Source organism: Schistocerca nitens, chromosome 2 (assembly GCF_023898315.1).
Source record: "Schistocerca nitens isolate TAMUIC-IGC-003100 chromosome 2, iqSchNite1.1, whole genome shotgun sequence".
Taxonomy (NCBI): domain Eukaryota; kingdom Metazoa; phylum Arthropoda; class Insecta; order Orthoptera; family Acrididae; genus Schistocerca; species Schistocerca nitens.
The window spans coordinates 191,150,708-191,169,654 of NC_064615.1; the positions used below are offsets into that span (position 1 = coordinate 191,150,708).

An 18,947-nucleotide genomic window follows, 5' to 3' on the forward strand; every position below is an offset into this window, starting at 1 on the left:
CCAAGGAAGGGGCCGGCAAAGACAGCGTGCACCCGTTCCCATGGCTGCGCCGGATCAGGCCACGGAGAGGGCATTGTATGGGGTGCAGCCAGTTGTTGAGCACACTGACCACACGCAGCGACCATGTGGGCGATGTCCGAATCAATACCGGGCCAATAAACGTGCCTACGGGCCAGGGACTTGGTCCGAGAAATCCCCCAATGGCCTTCATGCAATAGTTTGAGAACATCTTTGTGAAGAGAGGCTGGCACCATGACCCGTGGAGATGCGCCATCCATGGCCAGAAGAACAACACCCTCATGAACAGACAGACAAAGGTGCAAGGCATGGTAGTTGCGAAGGGGATCCAATGCCCGGCCCTTGGTCCTGTCCGGCCCACCCCGTTGAACAAAACTGATCACCTGACGCAGGACCGGGTCACGCGCAGTAGCCGACACGATCTGCGAACCTGTAAGTGGAAAACCCTCGACCACATAACGTTCTTCCTCATCAATGTGGAAACAGAGTAGTTCATCTCGATCGAAAACCGGGTCGGGGCCCATCGGCAAACGCGACAACGCGTCAACATTGGCGTGCTGGGCCGTGGGGCGACAGTGAATCTCATAGTGAAAACGAGACAACTATAAGGCCCAACGTTGTAGGCGGTGAGCTGCCTTATCCGGAAGCGACGCCGAGGGGCTGAATAGAGAGACCAGCGGCTTGTGGTCAGTGATGAGGTGAAACTTAGAACCATACAAAAAAACGCTGAACTTTTTTAGAGCATAAATGATAGCGAGCGCCTCCTTTTTGATTTGAGAGTAACGCCGTTGGGCATCGTTGAGGGTCTTGGAAGCATAGGTGATGGGTCGTTCCGACTCATCCTCATACCGATGGGCGAGAACAGCGTCAGTCGCCAGAACCAAGTGCTGACCCGGACGGAATGTGGCAAGACAAGGCACCGACTGCAAATGAGCCTTCAGGCGGACAAAAGCCTGCTCACACTCGTCAGACCTACAGAAAGGAATGTTTTTGCGTAACAGTTGATGCAGAGGATGAGCCACCGCCACCAAGGATGGAATGAATTTGTGATAATAAGCAATCTTGCCTAGAAACGCCTGAAGTTCTTTGACCGTAGACGGCCGGGGTAGAGTGGTAATGGCCGCAACGTGCTGACGTAGCGCCGCGCTAGCGACGCCAAATGGTAACCTCTGGTACTGATACAACCCACAAGGAGTGTTGATGACGAGAAATTCCTTGGAAGACGCATCCAACGGCAACTGATGGTACGCCTCCGATAAGTCAAGTTTGGAAAAGAACTGGCCCCCAGTGAGCTTGGTAAATAACTCCTCAGGACGGGGAAGAGGATAAGTGTCAATGAGGCTCTGAGCGTTGACAGTGGCTTTAAAATCACCACACAATCGCGGACTCCCGTTTGGTTTATAAACCACCACGATTGGCGATGCCCATTCGCTGGAGGTAACAGGAAGGAGAATCCCTGAAGCTGTTAACCTGTCTATCTCAGCCTTGACAGGTACACGCAACGCCATCAGAATAGGGCGTGCCCGGAAAAACTTATGGCGAGCTGTAGGTTTAAGAGTAATGTGGGCTTCAAAATCCTTGGCACGACCCAGACCAGCAGAGAACATGGACGAGAATTCAGAACACAATCCATCCAGCTGTTGATACAGAATATCCTCAGATATGAGGTGCACATCATCATCAATGGAGAACCCGAACAACTGGAAAGCATCATAACCGAGCAGGTTTTCAGTGCCCGCATGATCCACCACATAAAACGTGAGGGGCCTAACAACAGGCTTGTAGGCAGTGGAAGCATCAAACTGACCAACGATAGGAATTTTCTGCTTATTATAAGTTCGCAGATTTTGCGTAACTGGAGACAAGGGAGGGGAGCCCAACTCAAATACGTGCGAGAATTAATGAGAGTTACTGCAGAGCCAGTGTCCACTTGCATGCGAATGTCTTTATCCAGAACATGAACAGTAACAAACAACTTATTTGTCTGAGAAAGCACACAGTTAACATCCATGTCCAATGCCTCGTCCTCGTCGACAGGAGCTTTAGGGGACTGACACACAGAAGCAATGTGGCCTTTTTTCCTACATGAATTACACGTGGCCCAACGTTTTGGACACGCGGCCCTGTCATGCCGTAGGAAACAATGTGGACAAGAAGGAAGGGCGGAACGAACCTGTTTCTGTGGTTGCTGTTTTCGCTGCGAGCGTGGAGGCCCAACGCGACGTTATGGACATGAGTGAACTGCCGCCACATCGTCATTCCCCTGTGAAAAAGGCAAATCATCCGTGTCAAAAGTGGTCTGTACAGCGCCTACATCACACCACCTGTCTATTTGCGCACCAGCAGCGTGAGACACTTCAAAAGATTGAGCGATGCTTAGAACTTCCGACAACGACGGGTTTGGCAGTTGTAAGGCATGTTGCCGAACTTCTTTATCAGGAGCAAGCCGTAGAATAGCGTCCCTAACCACTGAATCAGCATAAGACTCATGATGAGTGTCCATGACAAACTGACATTTCCTACTCAGACCGTGTAGTTCCGCGGCCCAAGCCTTGTTAGATTGATGGGGCTGTTTACGACACCAGTAGAACGCCACGCGGGCGGCAACGACGTGGGTGTTTTTTGGTAATAGTTAGACAATAAGTCACACATTTCTTGGAAGGACAGAGAGGTAGGTTCCTGCAGAGGTGCTAACTGAGATAGCAGCTGATAGATCCGTGGGGAAATCCAAGACAGAAATAACGACTTACACACAGGAGCGTCGACAATGCCGAAAGCCAAGAAGTGTTGCCGCAAACGCTTCTCATAATCCTACCAGTCTTCAGCGGCCTCGTCATAAGGAGGGAACGGAGGCAGAGAAGAGGAAGACAGACGATGAGTAAGCGACATCGACAAAGCCTGAATAGCAGCCGTCAGCTGTGTTTGTTTTTCAATGAGCGCTTGCAGAAGCTGTTCCATGTCTGCCCCGACACGAACACACAAGTCCACAACGCAGGAAAAAAAATATCCGACCTCGTCGCCAAGAAGTGTTATAACCTTTAATCACTCTTAAATTGCGTGGATATACAAACGTAGAAACTATAGCGGGTTACATGCTACCAACTCCGTATCTGTCAGTCAACTGCCATGCCGTGTCATGCGGCCGGCGCCGTTCATAGCCATGTGGCGCTCCCGCGCTCAGCCGAGCTGCGGAGCGCCTCTATCGCCGTGTTGGCGTACAGACGTAGCAGCACTTTTAAATCTCATGGCACTGTCACAACACAAAGTTCAGGATGAAATATAGACAATGTTATGAGAAGGATAGATTGCTACTTACCATACACAGGAGACTGTTGAGTCACAGACAGGCGCAACAAAAAGACTGCTATACATTAAAGTCTTTGGCCAAAAGGCCTTCTTCTGAAGTAGAAAATACACATATACATTTTAACAAGCACAATTTAAACACACGTGACCACTGTCTCTGGCTGCTGTGGCCACACTGTGGACTGCAACTATGCCTAATAAGAGCAGCAATCTGGAGTAGGTGGTAGGGGTAAGGAGGAGCCATGCTCTGGAGAGCAGGTGGGACAGCAGGGTAGGGATGGGGGAAGGTGTAATGCTGCTTTTGGGGGTGTGCAGGAACGTGGTCGGGACAGGGTAGGGCCACTGAGTGTAATGAGGAGGTTTGTGTGTTTGGGTGGGTGGGGGAGGCTGAGAGGGGGGAAAGGAGAGAAATACAGAGGGGGAAAAGACTACTGGTTGCAATGGGGACAGAACAGAAGGCTATGGAGTGCTTGGAGTGGGAGTGGGGAATGGGGTAGTTAGGTGGAGGGAAGGGCCTAGCGAAGATTGAGGCCGTGGGGATTACAGGAACATTGCAAAGAGAATTCCCACTTGTGTAATTCAAAAATGCTGGTGTTATCATGAAGGATCCAGATGGTGTAGGCTGTGAAGCAGTCATTGAAGTGAAGCACACTGTATTGGAAAGCATGTTCAGCAATTAGGTAATCCATCTGCCTCTTGGCCACAGTTTGTTAGTGTCCGTTTATGCAGGCAGACAGCTTATTAGCTGGCATGCCCATGCAGAAAGCAGTGGAGTGATTGCAGCTTAGTTTCAAGATCACATGACTGCTTTCACCTCCCTCCGTGGCTGAAGTTGCTAATGCATACTTGTGTGGTGGCGCTTGACGTGAGGTAAACCAGTTCGAATCCTGGTACTGGAAAAATTTTCACTGCCAGTATTTGGCCTGCAAGGGGAGTAGAGATGGTGGCTTAAAGTTCCTTATCACCAAACTTTGCACCAATGTCTTGATTTAAATACCAACCCCCTTTGAAGTGTTTCATGAAGTGAGGGCATGTGACTCTGTTGATGGTGATTTGTCCGTTGGGTGGGGACGTTAAGCTTGATTGTCCCCTCAGTGCTACTCATTAGGAGTAGGCTATATGTCAGCACTGGATTTCACCCTCTTCCTTCTCTCATGATCAGCATCACCATCATCATCATCATCATCATGTTACAACACATTACACTACATACATGCACAAAAAATACATACACAGAGTATTACAAATAATGAGTAATATAACAATGAAAACAATCAATTTTCACAAAATAATTTAACTGCATAGATAAAAAATCTACTCACCAAGCGGTGGTGGAATACACACATAGAAGAAGATTGTAATTAGGCAAGCTTTTGGACCCAGTGGCTCCTTCTTTTGGCAGAAGCATTGAAGGGGAGGGAAGAGGGGTGAAGGAAAAGGACTGGAAGGGTCTAGGAAAAGGAGTAGATTTTGAGAAAGCTGCCTAGAACTGCAGGTCCGGGACACATACTGCTTGGGATGGGAAGGAAAGAGTAATTGTTGGGGACTGCATCAGACAAGATTTGAAAATTTGAGAGCTTAGAGGTGGAAAACTGGCTAATATGCAAGACAGAGATAACTACTTAAACATTATGCATGAGTTAATAAGAGTGAAAAGCTAAGTGCATTATATGTAAAAGAGGTGGAAGGGGGATGGTGAAAAATACACAGATAAGACGATGAAAGATGTAGAAAACTAAAATGGAGTGAAGAAAAAAATAGTTACTGTGAAGAAATGCTGAGACGGAAGAAAGTAACATAAATTATGGCCAAGCGGGTGGTGAGAACCAAGGACATGTTGTAGCACTAGTTCCCACCAGCAGAGTTTGGAGAAACTGATGTCTGGGGGAAGAATCCAGATGGCACATGTGGTGGAACAGGCACCGTTTTCATGGCTTTTCCAATTTTTTTTTCCAATCTTTTTTTTTGTATCATGTAGATCACCCACTCATTATCTCTTATCAATCATTGTCTGTTCTCACAATTTTCATATGAATTTTTCTGATCTGAAATGTTCCTTGCTTTTCTTCCATTTTTCTATCTTTTCACTCTCTGCTTATTTATTTTTTTGTCACTCCCATGATTTCTAACTCTCCAAACTGTCCTCTCTTCCCTTGATGAATCCCGTCTCATATTACACCCATTCTTTCTGAAAACATGCTTTTGCACTATCAAACTAAGGTCCCACATTCTGTTTATTGAAACCTGCTTGTCACTTGGAGTTATGCCAAAAGGCCTAACACTAAAAGTCCCTGTTTCTGGATGTAATCCTTCCACAAAATCCTGCAGTTATCTGCTCCTCACATTTCCTTGGATGGTATCATCTGTCAAGCCAACTTCAAATTGCAACAACATGCCAGAATTTGCCTCAAAAAGCTATCCCACCTGCTCCTACACTACCTGAAAGTGATGTTTCCCTTCCTGTCTCTCTGCAGCCCCCTAAACAGCCACAGCATCAACCACCACTCCTCTCATACAAAGCAAGCTTGGCCAACCCAACCTTCACCACTGCCTCCCAAACCAAGAATAACCTATAATCACAAGAACCAGTCACAACAGTACAGTGTCCATAACCTCTCATCAAAAGCACTCTCTCCTTCTGAATTACCTGTAATTCTCACTTTCAGCCATAAATCTACATTTGATCATGCTGCTTTACTGGAGAACCTACTTTCCTTCACACATAATATCAATTGGAAATATCACTTTTTAACCCAATTCCAAAACCTTTCCAACAGCAAACCTGACATTGAACCCTGCCTTGAACAGTTTAGACCATGATCCCAACTTGATCCACCACCACTACCTCAAAATCACCCCTTACAAGTCTTCCAAGAACTCCTCACATCCAACATTGCTTCACAACCCTTCCTCAGGTCCCTACAACATGACCCTAACCTGTTCTCTGCACAACTCCAGGCTCTATGTTCCCTAAAATCTGATGACTCCATCATTATCCTCCCAGCAGACAAAGGATCTACCACTGTAGTACTTGACCAAAAGGAGTATGTTAGTAAACTACAACAGTTGTCTGGGCCATCAAGATCCAATCCCTGTGATTCAAACTGATCTGCAGTCCCTCCTTAAAACCTCAGACCCCTCACAAAGACTAACACCTCTATCCATACAATTTCTCACCCCCCCCCCCCCCCCACACACACACACACCAACTTTTACCTTTATTCTAAGATCCACACACCCAATCACCCTGACTATCCTATAGTTGTGGGCTTCAAAGCACCCACGGAACTTATATCTGCCTTAGCTGATCAGCACCTGCAACCCATAGTATAAAGATTCCCCTCCTATATCAAAGCTACCAACCATTTCTTAGACCATCTGAAATCCATGCCTGTCCCACTCCAACCACACATCTTGCTTGTCACCATTGATGCCACCTCCCTCTACACCAGCATCCTCCATGTACATGGTCTGTCTGTTGCTGGAAATTTCCTCAGTCAGCACCCAACTGATTCCAAATCTATGACATCCTTCCTGCTCACCATAATCAACATTATAGTTGCCAACAACTACTTCACCTTTGAGGGGCAGACATACAAACAGATCAGGGGTACGGCCTGAGAACCAGGATGGCTCCTTCCCACACCAACCTTTCCATGAGTCACTTGGAGGGGGCTTTCCTGGGATCCATAAGTCTTCAGCCCCTGGCTTGATTTAGATATCTGATGACATCTTTACCACATGGACTCATGGTGAGGCTGACCTGTTAACATTCCTAGAATATCTAAATACCTTCTCCCAATTAAATTTCACATGCTCCTATTCTGAATCCCATGCCACTTTCCTTGATGTTGATCTCATCCTCACAGAAGGCCAGCTACACACTTCCGTCCACATTAAACCTACCAACAAACAACAATACTTACATTTTGACATGTCAAATGTTCCCTCTCATACAACCTTGGCATTCAAGGCAAACCCTTGGCATTCAAGGCAAACATATTTGTTCGGAAGCAGACTTTTTACAGCAATACACCACCATTCTAACCTCAGCCTTCACTGCATGCAATTACCCCTCCAGCATAATTCAAAAGCAGCTTTCCCAGGCCAGCAAATCCAATCCTAGTACTGCTGATCCCTCCAAAAAAACAGAATTATCCTGGTCTGAAATGTATTTATTAGCTACTGCGACAGGGCCATGACTTCCTAAAATCATGCCATGAAATGAGATCCATACTGTCTGAAATTTTGCCCACCACACCTCGAATAGCTTTTCATCACCCTCCCAATCTCCCCAATATTCTTGTCAGACTCTACACTCATTCTGCACCGGTCTCTCTACCCTATGGTTCCTACCCCTGTGACTGTCTCCACTTGCCCCATGCACCCTCCTACACCACCTATAGCAGACACCAGTTTTTCAGAACTCAGCTGGCGGGAACTAGCGCTACAACATGTCCTTGGTTCTCACCGCACATCTGGCCTTAATTTATGTTAATTTCTTCTGTGTCAGCATTCCTTCACAGTAATTGCTCTTTTCTTAGTATCCTACATCTTTCACTGTCTTATCTGTGTATTTTTCACCACACGCCTTCTACCTCTTTTACATACAATGCATTCAGCTTTTCACTCTTAATAACTCATGTGTAATGTTTAAGCAGTTATCTCTGTCTTGCATATTACCCTGTTTTCACCTTTAAGCTCTCAGGTTTTCAAATCTTGTCTGATGCAGTCCCCAACAATCAGTCCTCATCCCGTGTGGTAAGTGTCCCCTGACCCATGGTTCTCGGTGACTTTCCCAAAATCTGCCCCTTTTCCTAGACCTCTCCTGTCCTTTTCCTTCACCCCTTTTCCTTCCCCTTCAGCCCTTCTGCCCAAAGAAGGAGCCACTGGCTCTGAAAGCTTGCTACATAATGTGTAATGGAGCCTGTTGTAAACAAACAAACAAAAACATGATTGCTTTCACAGGTATCCCTGCCTTTGATAGGATATGTTACAGCGTAAAGTCAAGTGCTGGCACCCCAGTTGGGAATGAGAAGGCTGTGAAGAACACATCAGCTGACTGTACACTGACTGACCCCTCTCCAGGATGACAACACGACAGCAGCGGCCTCTATGCGGAGAGAACATAAGTGCCATGCCTGACTGGCTGTAGCCCAGTTCTACAGCAGCTTCAAGACTAGCAACTAGGGTAGAAGCGTCAACTGTATTACTTCACTTGATTAGAATTGTTATACTGAAGAAGCTCATTTATTTTGGATGTCACCCTTTGCTTGCCACACATCTATGTAATTCTCAAAGTTAAGTATTGTCATGCACTTTTTGTAATAAATCTGATTAATATGATGTGCTTGAATTGTTGTCTAGTGATCCAAGAAGCAGGTTTGCTAGACAACCCCCACAATCCGACGACTAGGCAGGATTCAACATTTGGCGACGAGGATAGGATTGTTCATATGAAACAATTAGCATGTCAACACTGTGCTTGGCAGGGTATGGACACCCAAATAGAGCAGATGACATTACAGTGTCACGCTTGTGTGGAAAATCAGTTTGCTCCACCACAAAAAAATCTCTGCTTGGCCTTAAGTCGCAATCACCATGACAACGTGTGCACATACTTTGTTGGACCCTTTTGGAATGCTCATTGGTTAATTGTGACCCTTATAGCAAGTTTCCTCTTGCTGTGCCAATTAACTCAACAACATCATGTAGCACAGTTCAGGCACTGTCCTCTATTTTTTGCCTTGAAGATTTGCATGAAGTCATAGTGTCAGACAACAGAACTCAGCTGATGTCAAATGAATTTGAAAGATTTTGTGAATGCAATGGCATGCAGCATCTAACTAGTGCACCATTAAATCCACAGTCAAACGGCAAGGCAGAAAGTTTTGTCAGAACCTCCAAGCAGCAGATGGCCAAACTTTGCACCACACACACCAGGGATAAAGCATTGCTATTGTTTCTCACCTCCTATCATTCGCATCCACAAGATGGACCACCGCCAGCAGAATTTTTCACGGCCACTGCTATCAGACACTACTTCACCTACTCCACCCTCCTCAGCATCTGGTGCTAAAGGAAGGCTGCAAATATCACTTTGTGCTGCATGATATTGTTTTTTTTTTTTTTTTTTTTTTTTTCAGGATTTTTAGCAGCAGCAGACAGTGGGCGTGAGGTGAATCCTTCATTGACTTGGCACTTGCATGTATCTCATTTCAGGCTCAGACAGATTGCAGTGCCGACATCACAATCAAATTCACCACTGTCATGTGCATGGTGATCCTTCTGTATCTCTTCCCCCATATCCATGGAACCCGAGGGCAGTGCGGCCACAGCAGCTGCCAGAGGGTGTCATCAAGACACCATGGGATGAACCCATAGAGACAGAGCCTTTGGCTCTTCCACCTCCTCATGTCCAACCGATGGAGCTCGACCCGCCCACATTGCAGCAGCAGATGCCTTCTACCTCTGGTTATGGGTCTCAGGAGGTGGACACATACCCCTCTGATCATTTTCCAGGGACATTTCCGCCAGAGCAAAGGCCAGATGGCAGGGTATGACTGGAGGTCTGCCATCCTCTCCAGCCGCAGCTTCTAGTCCATTGCAGCATCCAGGGTCTTGCCTCCCCCACCATTGTTGTGCTCCCTATATCATGACGGTCCATCACCTTGGGTGGGAGGAACGTTAAGGCATAAAGTCAAGTGCTGACATGCCAATTGGGAATGAGAGAGCACAGAGGGCTGTGAAGAAGACGTCAGCCAATTGCATGCTGACCAACCCCTCTCCAGTATGACAACATGACAGCAGTGGCCTCTAAATGAAGAGAACAAAAGCACCGCACCCAACAAGCCACAGCCCAGATCTACAGCAGGGAAAAGACTAGCAACTAGGATAGAAGCATCAACTGTGTTACTTCACTTGTATCAGAATTGTTATATTGAAGAAGTTGTTTTTTCGGATTTTGCCCTTTGCTTCAGACACATCTGTGAAATTCTCAAAGTTACATATTGTCATGTACTTTTTGTAATAAAACTCATTAATAAGATGTGCTTGAATTGTTGTCTAGCGATCCAAGAAGCAGGTTTCCTAGACACCCCCTACAATCTGATGCCTAGGCAGGACTCAACAGGATAGGAGATGTCTTTGATCAGTCTGGAGTAGGTAGTGATGGGAGGATGTATGGAACAGGTCTTGCATCTAGATCTATTGCAGAGATACAAGCAGTGAGTGGGGGTGTACTAGGGACAAGGGTACCCTGTAGGTCTGGTGGTTTGTGGAAGACCACTGTGGGAGGAGTGCAAAGGATAGTGGAGGGACGGAAAGGATATTCCTCATTTCAGGTCACGACAAGAGGTAGCCGAAACCCTGGCAAAGATCCAAATCTTCTATTTTTTGTTGTATATGGAAAAAACAATAAATTTTGGAACCAAAAAGAAGCTGTAAGATGGTATTTGTTACAGTCAGTGTGATCCCATACCTAGCAGGTGAAAATCAACATAAGGTGGTGAGAACTTCTGCAGATGCTGCTGAGCCAGGGATGCAACTGCAGCTGTGAAGGTTGAGTAGTCATAAGGGCTGCCTGGGCACTCCAGCTGCGTTACCCTGATTCTCCAGGTGGGTGTCGGCAGTGATGATCCTGAAGTACTATTGCGATCCGCCAGACTGAAGCTCAGTGATACAGAGCTGGCTCCCTGGGATGCATTGACAGGGATGTAAACTGCAAACACATGGAATTTTCTGTTTCATCTTATAATTACAGAAACAAAACAAAAATATTGACACAGAGAAGAATAGTTGAACATTAAAATATCTATGTGTGTGTGGGGGGCACAGTCAGTGACAAGGTTATCAGTACCCTTATGAAAATTAGTAGTCACAGATGTGGTCATAAGGACTAAAAATCAGAAAACAAGTAAAAGTAAGTCTGACACAATTACACCCACTCTTTCCAACCTCATTCACAGTCACCCACACAGTCACATGCTCTCACATCATGTAAGATAGCATAAAATGATAAGATATTCTAAAACTGTCAATTAAAACACAATTGATACAAGAGGACAGCTAAAATAATTACAGAAGGAAATGTGATGGGCTGAATACTGATGAAAAACATGGGTGAAGCAGTCATCCTGCCCTAGTTAGTTAGTTACGTGTTCCATTGATCAGTAGCACGGAAAACAGTTATGATGTGGAACATGTCAAATGCACAAGAAATGCACACAGGAAACAAGTTTTCTTTCTTTTTTTCTTTTTTTTGTTGACATTATAGTGTCATACCTAAATATTTCTGTTATCTATCCCATTCCCTTAAATGGCACAAAATGCATATATTATATCACCAGATTTATTTATTCATATTCAAGAATTCATCTATGGTATAGAAAGAGTTGTCAAGAAGGTATGATTTCAATTTATTTTTGAGACTATTACTGCTACTGTCAGACATTTTATTTCATCTGGTAATTTATCAAAAAGTTTTATAGCAGCATATTTTACCCCTTTCTGTGCCAAAGATAGGTTAAGTAAAGGATAGTGTAGGTCTTTCTTTTTTCTGGTAGTTTAATCATGAATGTCGCTGTTGATTTTAAACTGGTCCATGTTGTTGAGAAAAAATTTCATTACTGAGTAAATATACTGTAAAGCAGTTGTAAGAATTCCTCACCTTTTAAACAGATGCCTACAAGATGTGCGACTATGAACCCCACCTGTTATTCTAACTACTTTCTTTTGAGCAGTGAATACCTTTTCCCTAAGTGTTGAGTTGCCCCAGAATATTATTCTGTATGACATCAGAGAGTGGAAGTATGCAAAGTACATTAACTTACTAATTTCTACATCCTCAAAATTGGCAATTATTCTGATTGCAAAAGTTGCTGAACCTAGTTGCTTTAGGAGATACAAAATATGAATTTTCTAATTAAAATTCTCATCTATATGTACAGCCAAAAACTTAGTATACTCTACCCTGGCTACTGACTTCTTTTGATGTGTTATGTTTATTGAAGGAATTATACTTTTGCAGCAGTTTTTTCAAAGTTCAAACCAAGCCCATTCACAGAAAACCAATTAATAACTTTTCCAAAGACCTTATTTGCATCATTTTCTATCAGACTTTCCTTTACTGGATTAATAATTATGCTTGTATCATCAGCAAACAGTGTCAGTTCAGCATCTTGTTTCACATAAGAAGGGAGGTCATTCACATATATCAAGAACAGAAGGGGACCCTTGATCGAACCTTGTGGAACACCTAATGTAATTTCACCCCAGTTAGAGGAAGTGGCAAACTCCTTTGGATCACTTGAAGTATATAAAGCGACTTTTTGCTTCCTTTTCTGTAGATATGACTTAAACCACTCATATGCTGTTCCACTTGTACCACAGAATTGTAATTTCTCTAACATAATGTCATCGTTCACACAATCAAATGCTTTAGACAAGTCAAAGAATATTCCTACTGGTGATATTTTACTATTTAAAGACTCTCTTATGTGGACAGTGAAATTAAATATTGCTGTCTCAGTGGAACAGCATTTCTGAAATCCGAACTGTGATTTACTAAGTGTTACTGATGAGATGGCTAACCACTCTTGAGTACATTACTTTCTCAAAGATTTTTGAAAATGCTGTAAGCAAGGATACTAGCCAGTAATTATTGACAACTGTGGTTTCCCCCTTTTGTAGAGAGGCCTGACAATGGCATATTTAACCTGTCTGGAAAAATACCCTGAGTCAGTGATGCATTACATATGTGACTCAAAACATCAGCTGTAATTGCTTCACATTGTTTTAATAACTTGTTAGAGATGTCACCTACTCCAACAGAACATTTATTTTTCAAAGATTTAATAATTTTCCTTATTTCACAAGAGGTTGTTAGACGAAAAATTTTAGGGAATGTGTTTTGCATTTCACAAAACCTTAAAAGCCACACGTTTGTCTGATTGTCAGTTAAAGCAAAGGGCAAACCTGCCAGAAAATTAGCTGCTGCTGTCTTTGCTGAATATAAAACACAGTCTACTAAAATGTGGAAAAACTTAACATCAAATATTCCTGTGAAAGATTGTATATTTGTTGTTTTATTATTACGGTCACTTTTTTTTCTTTTTCTTTTGCATTTGGAGGAGAAAACTAGTTATTGACATTTTGGGAACAAATCTTGCTGCAACGAGAAATGCCTGTGTTTAAATGATTACCATCCCAACTCATGTCACATCCATGACACTCTCTCTCTACCTTATTTCAAATAGTATAAAATGAGCTGTCCATCATTTCCATAGATAAATAACAGTGGAAGGCTTATAGCATTTTCTTCGGGAATCCCAGATGCCACTTCTGTTTCACTAGGTGACTTCCCACTAATTACTACACGCTATGACCTTTCTGACCAGGAATCATGAATCCAGTTGCACAACTGAGACAGTATTTACTGCCACATTTTGTGACAGAGCATGCCACACTGAAATCTACTCTAAGTTTCAAACTCCTGTAAACTGTTGCTAATCTGGAGACTGAAAATACCACTTCAGTTGTAAGCTTTTTTTATTTTTCAGTGCTTAGACCATGACTGCTTTTTGGCTATTACATGCCCATGATCACATGTGATACTGAAAATAAATATGAGACCAAGGCTAATAATAATTTTTGCACACACTACTACACATGAGGAAACAACAAAGAAGTTCTATATAAGAAAACAAGTCAGGCTAGATACAGTGAAACAGAAGTCAATGCCAAAACAACACCAGACAATACAACAGATGACTGCCTGAGTAAAGAAGTATGGAATGAACACCAGGACACTTCCATTTTGTGCTGCAACCCCAAGCACCAAGATGGAGGGGGGAGGGAGTGGGGAAGGGGCAGGGAAAGAGAGGTGGTGAGAGAGGAAGTGTGTGTGTGTGTGTGTGTGTGTGTGTGTGTGTGTGTGTGTGTGTGAGAGAGAGAGAGAGAGAGAGAGAGAGAGAGAGAAATGGCTTCAAAAATAGGGGATTGTACACACCTTTTATACACCTGAGGTGGATGTTCAGGTCAGTTACACCAAACAACACCTTTTTAACAGTAGTTCATTTATTCACCTCTTTACACAAGCATGGCTTACAAAGAACTGCCTATGGCGGAAGAGAGCAAAGATGATCTTAGCTTAGCATCCAAAGACGATGCTTGGAGTCTACAGACAAACGTATATCTATGCTGGTGTCAACCTCATCAGTGCCACATAGACACCCCCCCCCCCCCCCACGCAGTACAGAGTACTCTTGAGAGGCCGAGGGTGGGGGGTGGGGGGGGGGGGGTTATGAAGGCGTTGGCAGGGGAGTTCCACGGTCAGCTCACAACATCATCATCAGGGAGCTGCATGAGTAGCTGACGTGAAGGAAGGTTCGGCCACCAAACCTGGAAGTCATTGAAGCGCCCATACTGGGCGTGCTGGTTGTGCGGTGCAGGTAGGCCAGCAGTTTGCGAGTGGAACGGAGCGACGACAAAGATGTCTCCAGTGGGCATGGTGAACACACAAAGCATGTCCAGGTCAACGTCAGGCAAGAGGGGAACACATTTCACCAGGTGGCAGGGAATGGCGGAGGTTGTGTCATGAGCACAGGATGAAGGGAAACACCCGATGAACAGTGTATCATTGTGTAGTATTATAGAGATGTTGTGGATTATGTCCGGGGGAACAGGCACAAACACCTCGAGTGAGGGCACGTTCAAGATGGTGGAGGGGGGGGGGGGAGGGGGGTGTGAGAAACCCCAACAGGGCGAGGCAGGTGACGGAGGAGAGATCGAAGGGAACAGCGAAGGGCCCGGCGGTGAGGGCGTGATCGTAGGTAAGCTCGACGTGGGGAGCATGGGGTCACTCGATGGAGTGCTTGAGACCGGAGTAGGGGCCGAGGTTGGAGGAGAGCTTGATGATTGGGGCTGGAAGTCACTCGATTGAGTGTGTAAGTCCAACCTGGAGGGCGTGGTCGGAGCATCATGAGCCACGACAGTGAGTGGCGTGGTCGTGGCCTGAAGGGGGGTAGAAGAAGGCTCGATATGAGCAGGCTTAAGTCTGTTGATAGAGACTGTGACAGCTATGTGGCACTGATGAGGTCAACACCAGCATCGATATATGTTTGTCTCTAGACTCTGAGCATCGTCTTTGGACACTAAGCTAACATCATCTTTGCTCTCTTCCGCCATAGGCAGTTCTTTGTAAGCCTTGCTTGTGTAAATAGGTGAATAAATGAACTACTGTTAAAAAGGCGTTGTTTGGTGTATCTGACCCGAACATCCACCTCACTTATTGTTGCAGGCTCGAAAACGTTCGGCAAAATCAGCGTAATCATTGAGTGAGAGGCATCGTGTTGCAGTCCTGGCGGGTGCACATCACCCGCAACACAATGCATGTCGATCACAAAATCTGGTGTTAGGCGTTGGGCTGAAGTCATTGTTCAAATGCTGTGTCGATGTAATACACGCAAAAATAACGGATGCGGAGGCCGCGAACACACTAAAACGAAAGACGTTACAACTCGGGGTCACCAGTGAGGTGGATGTTCGGGTCAGTTACACCAAACAACACCTTTTTAGCAGTAGTTCATTTATTTATCTCTTTACACAAGCAAGGCTTACAAAGAACTGCGCCTATGACGGAAGAGAGCAAAGATGATCTTAGCTTAGCATCCAAAGATGATGCTCGGAGTCTAGAGACAAACATATAACGATGCTGGTTTTGACCTCATCGGCGCCACACACCCAATAAGGTTGGTCACCTATTGAATCACCACAAAACTAAAGAAGACAACTGCTACACGCAGTCAGGTGACTATCGCATCCAATGTAGTGAGTGTCGTTCAGCCTATATAGGCCACACTGGATGCTCCTTTAGCATATGGTTCAGAGAGCATCAGGATCTTAGCAATTCTAAATCTGCCCTCACCAATCATGTGAAAGACCATAATCATTCACCTCAGATATAGACACAGATTGCTACATTTTATGTATTCAACATAAAGGTCCTGTTATAAACATTTTAGAAGAAACTGAAATTATCTGCAACATTAACCATAATCCATCGTGCATTTTGAATGAACAATCTTCACGTAAGCATGAAGCCCTATTGAATAACATTTGTTTTTTGAAGCAGTGTCCCACTTAATTTTCTTCTCCTTCTGGTTTCTGATTATTGTACATTACACAAGTTTACTTCTTAACTGGGTCAGTCTTTCTGCTATTTCTTTGTTGGCCCTGAATTAGGATTAGCTACTAAATAGCATATGCTTATTTCCCATAGTCAGGACTTCAAGGTCCACACATTTTCTATCTTGCATAGCTGTAACATGTCCTCTTTTTATATACACTCCTGGAAATTGAAATAAGAACACCGTGAATTCATTGTCCCAGGAAGGGGAAACTTTATTGACACATTCCTGGGGTCAGATACATCACATGATCACACTGACAGAACCACAGGCACATAGACACAGGCAACAGAGCATGCACAATGTCGGCACTAGTACAGTGTATATCCACCTTTCGCAGCAATGCAGGCTGCTATTCTCCCATGGAGACAATCGTAGAGATGCTGGATGTAGTCCTGTGGAACGGCTTGCCATGCCATTTCCACCTGGCGCCTCAGTTGGACCAGCGTTCGTGCTGGACGTGCAGACCGCGTGAGACGACGCTTCATCCAGTCCCAAACATGCTCAATGGGGGACAGATCTGGAGATCTTGCTGGCCAGGGTAGTTGACTTACACCTTCTAGAGCACGTTGGGTGGCACGGGATACATGCGGACGTGCATTGTCCTGTTGGAACAGCAAGTTCCCTTGCCGGTCTAGGAATGGTAGAACGATGGGTTCGATGACGGTTTGGATGTACCGTGCACTATTCAGTGTCCCCTCGACGATCACCAGTGGTGTACAGCCAGTGTAGGAGATCGCTCCCCACACCATGATGCCGGGTGTTGGCCCTGTGTGCCTCGGTCATATGCAGTCCTGATTGTGGCGCTCACCTGCACGGCGCCAAACATGCATACGACCATCATTGGCACCAAGGCAGAAGCGACTCTCATCGCTGAAGACGACACGTCTCCATTCGTCCCTCCATTCACGCCTGTCGCGACACCACTGGAGGCGGGCTGCACGATGTTGGGGCGTGAGAAGAAGACGGCCTAACGGTGTGCGGGACTGTAGCCCAGCTTCATGGAGACGGTTGCGAATGGTCCTCGCCGATAACCCAGGAGCAACAGTGTCCCTAATTTGCTGGGAAGTGGCGGTGCGGTCCCCTACAGCACTGCGTAGGATCCTACGGTCTTGGCGTGCATCCGTGCGTCGCTGCGGTCCGGTCCCAGGTCAACGGGCATGTGCACCTTCCGCCGACCACTGGTGACAACATTGATGTACTGTGGAGATGCCCCACGTTTTGAGCAATTCGGCGGTACGTCCACCCAGCCTCCCGCATGCCCACTATACGCCCTCGCTCAAAGTCCGTCAACTGCACATACGGTTCACGTCCACGCTGTCGCGGCATGCTACCAGTGTTAAAGACTGCGATGGAGCTCCGTATGCCACGGCAAACTAGCTGACACTGACGGCGGCGGTGCACAAATGCTGCGCAGCTAGCGCCATTCGACGGCCAACACCGCGGTTCCTGGTGTGTCCGCTGTGCCGTGCATGTGATCATTGCTTGTACAGCCCTCTCGCAGTGTCCGGAGCAAGTATGGTGGGTCTGACACACCGGTGTCAATGTGTTCTTTTTTCCATTTCCAGGAGTGTAATTTTGCATAACTTTAGTTTTTTAACCTATGACTACAGCATGCTATTGTGCATTATTATGTGTGTCCTCATTAAATTAAAATTTGCCTGTCATTTATGACATAAAATTTAATTGTCTCACGTCTTATCTTTCATAAGCCTTGTTTAAGTGATGGCTTTTGGTTAGTAGTTTTATTACCTTACTTTATTGCTCCTATCTTTGATGTGTCCCTTTATTGCTATTACTGCTACCTATTAAACATATAGGAGTTTTTACAATGAGGACTTTACGGTATAGCTTCTATTTTGCTTAGTAACAAGTTATTTAAAAAAATAGGAATAACGTGTGTGTATGTTCTTTCAGCTCATAATTATGGCACATTATTACACTTTGCCTTATGCATCCCCAATAAAATTAAAATTTGCATGGCACTCATGACAAAAAAAAAGAAAAAAGAAAATTTCATTTAGTTTTACACATTTATGAGAGCTCCCAGTTAGGAGTTTTACTATGGTTATGTACTGCCCCTGTTTCAATGTGTTCCTTTATCACTGGTAATGTACTCTTATTGCTTTTCATTAAACTTTTTTGTAGTGTTTTTTTTTCCTTTTGCATGTAAATCACTAATTCAAATTGTGAATGCTGTGCTAGTTGGTCATGCATTAGTCTTTTCTTCAACAGATGGCAGTGGCATTGCACATTTAGTTTATCCATTTACTTCCTCCTTTGTGTAAGCTGCTTCGTGCTCTGGGTCCATTGGTGGTACACAACATCCTATAATCTCCATTGCAGCGCTTGGGGTCACAGCATAAAATGTAAATGTCCTGTTGTTCATTCCATTCTTCTGTTATCTGGCTAGTTGTCTGTTGTATTGCCTGATGT

General features: G+C 44.9%; 1 protein-coding gene across 1 annotated transcript in view; it reads right to left on the reverse strand.

The window, feature by feature from the left end:
• The window catches only part of LOC126235878 (uncharacterized), a 201,046-nt gene that overhangs the window by 51,123 nt on the left and 130,976 nt on the right, over positions 1-18,947 (reverse strand). Inside the window, exon 7 of the mRNA XM_049944788.1 lies at positions 10,805-11,044. Coding sequence (XP_049800745.1) covers positions 10,805-11,044 — 240 coding nt within the window. The remainder of the gene's footprint in view (positions 1-10,804; positions 11,045-18,947) is intronic.